Source organism: Rasamsonia emersonii (assembly GCF_000968595.1).
Source record: "Rasamsonia emersonii CBS 393.64 chromosome Unknown ctg1118621760250, whole genome shotgun sequence".
Taxonomy (NCBI): Eukaryota; Fungi; Ascomycota; class Eurotiomycetes; order Eurotiales; family Trichocomaceae; genus Rasamsonia; species Rasamsonia emersonii.
Window position 1 is genome coordinate 1 of NW_013563129.1, and position 1,604 is coordinate 1,604.

A 1,604-nucleotide genomic window follows, 5' to 3' on the forward strand; every position below is an offset into this window, starting at 1 on the left:
TAGCTTTTCCTTACTCGCGCTCAATTCAATCCATTCAACCTGAGTTACTAAGATACTTACTTTGGGGGTCAGTAAGACTTCTTACTACTAGTGGTATACTTCGGTATAGCTCTAGTAGGCGTTGCCTCTGACCTAGTCGTTATCGTTCTTGTTCACCTGAAGCACCCCTATCGTGTATCTTTGCGAGACCCCATTATATCGCGAGAAGTCGTTCGAGGAAGAGCCCTTCGCCAGGTAGGCCGTTGTCTCGAGGAAGAGGAGACCCGGGTCGGTTAGACCGTCGCGTGCTCGTGAACGACACAGAGTCAAGAAGACTCCTTGATCCTTCCCTAACCACCATCGTTAAGTATCGACGACTACGGTTGGACCCAACGCGTAACAATACCTTAGATTCCCTAAGGGCTAATAATGCCCCTAATCCCTTATTTTTATGGCTTAAAAGCCTAAATTATAGCTATATAGACCTATAAGAGGCTATATATATAATAATAAATTAAAATAACCTAGAATTAATTAAATTCTTACTATAAATAGCCTTAAGGGGATTTAGTAAAGGCAAATAGCCTATAAGAGACCCTATAGCTTTATCTCCTACTCCTATAAGACCCTAAGATAATTTAGTAGCCTACCTGTTACTCTTTAAAGGCTTTAAGAATAATTTATTAAAATATTAAACCCCTAAACTATTATAGTATATGGTTTAGATTAATAATATAGTCTTATCTATTACTAAATAAATTGTTACACGCTGGGCTGACCTAAGTCACCGATACTTAACGTTGGGTGGTTAGGGAAGGTTCGCAGATCCAATCCAGGATCCCCAACAGTGATCAACTCCAAGTGGACTCGACACAAGTAATCGGGGTCTTCGGATAAGAGAATGCACAAGTGACTAGGTCAGGGCAACGCCTACTAAAGCTATACCAAAGGTATACCAATAGTAGTAAGATGTCTTACTGACCCTCCAAGTAAGTATCTCAGTAACTGTGATTGAGATTGAGCGCGAGGATAAAAGAATAGATACATGACGGCGGGAAAAATGCCCCTTTTATGTTCCCTCCTGATTGTACCATTCTGTATACCTCCTTTGGTATTTCCCGTGGTATGTTGTATACCATCCCTATATACCTTCCATGGTACCTTTTGTGGTATATTGTATACCATTTCTCGTAGTCCTCATGGTATATTGTCATTTGACTCCCCAAATCCTTGTGTTATGAGCCAACAGGAGATAACGCTGTCCAACACAGCAATGCAGGATGAAACAATTACCCCGCAAGGCAGCAATAGGGCGAACTCCAGATCACGTGACAAGAATGAACATTGAGGATCACGAGGAATGGTATACAGGATGGTATACGAATGGTATACGAAATGGCATACGAACGAAGGGAACGGTATACCATAAGGAGTACCGAAAGAGGAACCAAAAGGGGGGCCGAAGGAAGACTGGAAGAAACATAAATAAGGACAATTATACTCATGTATCTAGCCTTTCCTTACTCGCGCTCAATTCAATCCATTTAACCTGAGTTACTAAGATACTTACTTTGGGGGTCAGTAAGACTTCTTACTACTAGTGGTATACTTCGGTATAGCTCTAG

General features: G+C 41.3%; 4 protein-coding genes across 4 annotated transcripts; 3 read left to right on the forward strand and 1 right to left on the reverse strand.

Moving 5' to 3' along the window:
* Window positions 1–131: 131 nt before the first annotated feature.
* On the forward strand, window positions 132–470 carry T310_5149 (uncharacterized protein; the record flags this gene model as incomplete). Its single annotated transcript, XM_013471980.1, has 1 exon — window positions 132–470. A coding segment is annotated over one exon (339 nt), but the record flags the coding sequence as incomplete, so codon positions are not given.
* Window positions 471–1,012: 542 nt separating this feature from the next.
* On the forward strand, window positions 1,013–1,327 carry T310_5150 (uncharacterized protein; the record flags this gene model as incomplete). Its single annotated transcript, XM_013471981.1, has 1 exon — window positions 1,013–1,327. A coding segment is annotated over one exon (315 nt), but the record flags the coding sequence as incomplete, so codon positions are not given.
* T310_5151 (uncharacterized protein) lies at window positions 1,177–1,488 on the reverse strand (the record flags this gene model as incomplete). The annotated part of the gene is made up of 1 exon (XM_013471982.1): window positions 1,177–1,488. A coding segment is annotated over one exon (312 nt), but the record flags the coding sequence as incomplete, so codon positions are not given.
* On the forward strand, window positions 1,236–1,532 carry T310_5152 (uncharacterized protein; the record flags this gene model as incomplete). Its single annotated transcript, XM_013471983.1, has 1 exon — window positions 1,236–1,532. A coding segment is annotated over one exon (297 nt), but the record flags the coding sequence as incomplete, so codon positions are not given.
* Between the last annotated feature and the right edge of the window lie 72 nt (window positions 1,533–1,604).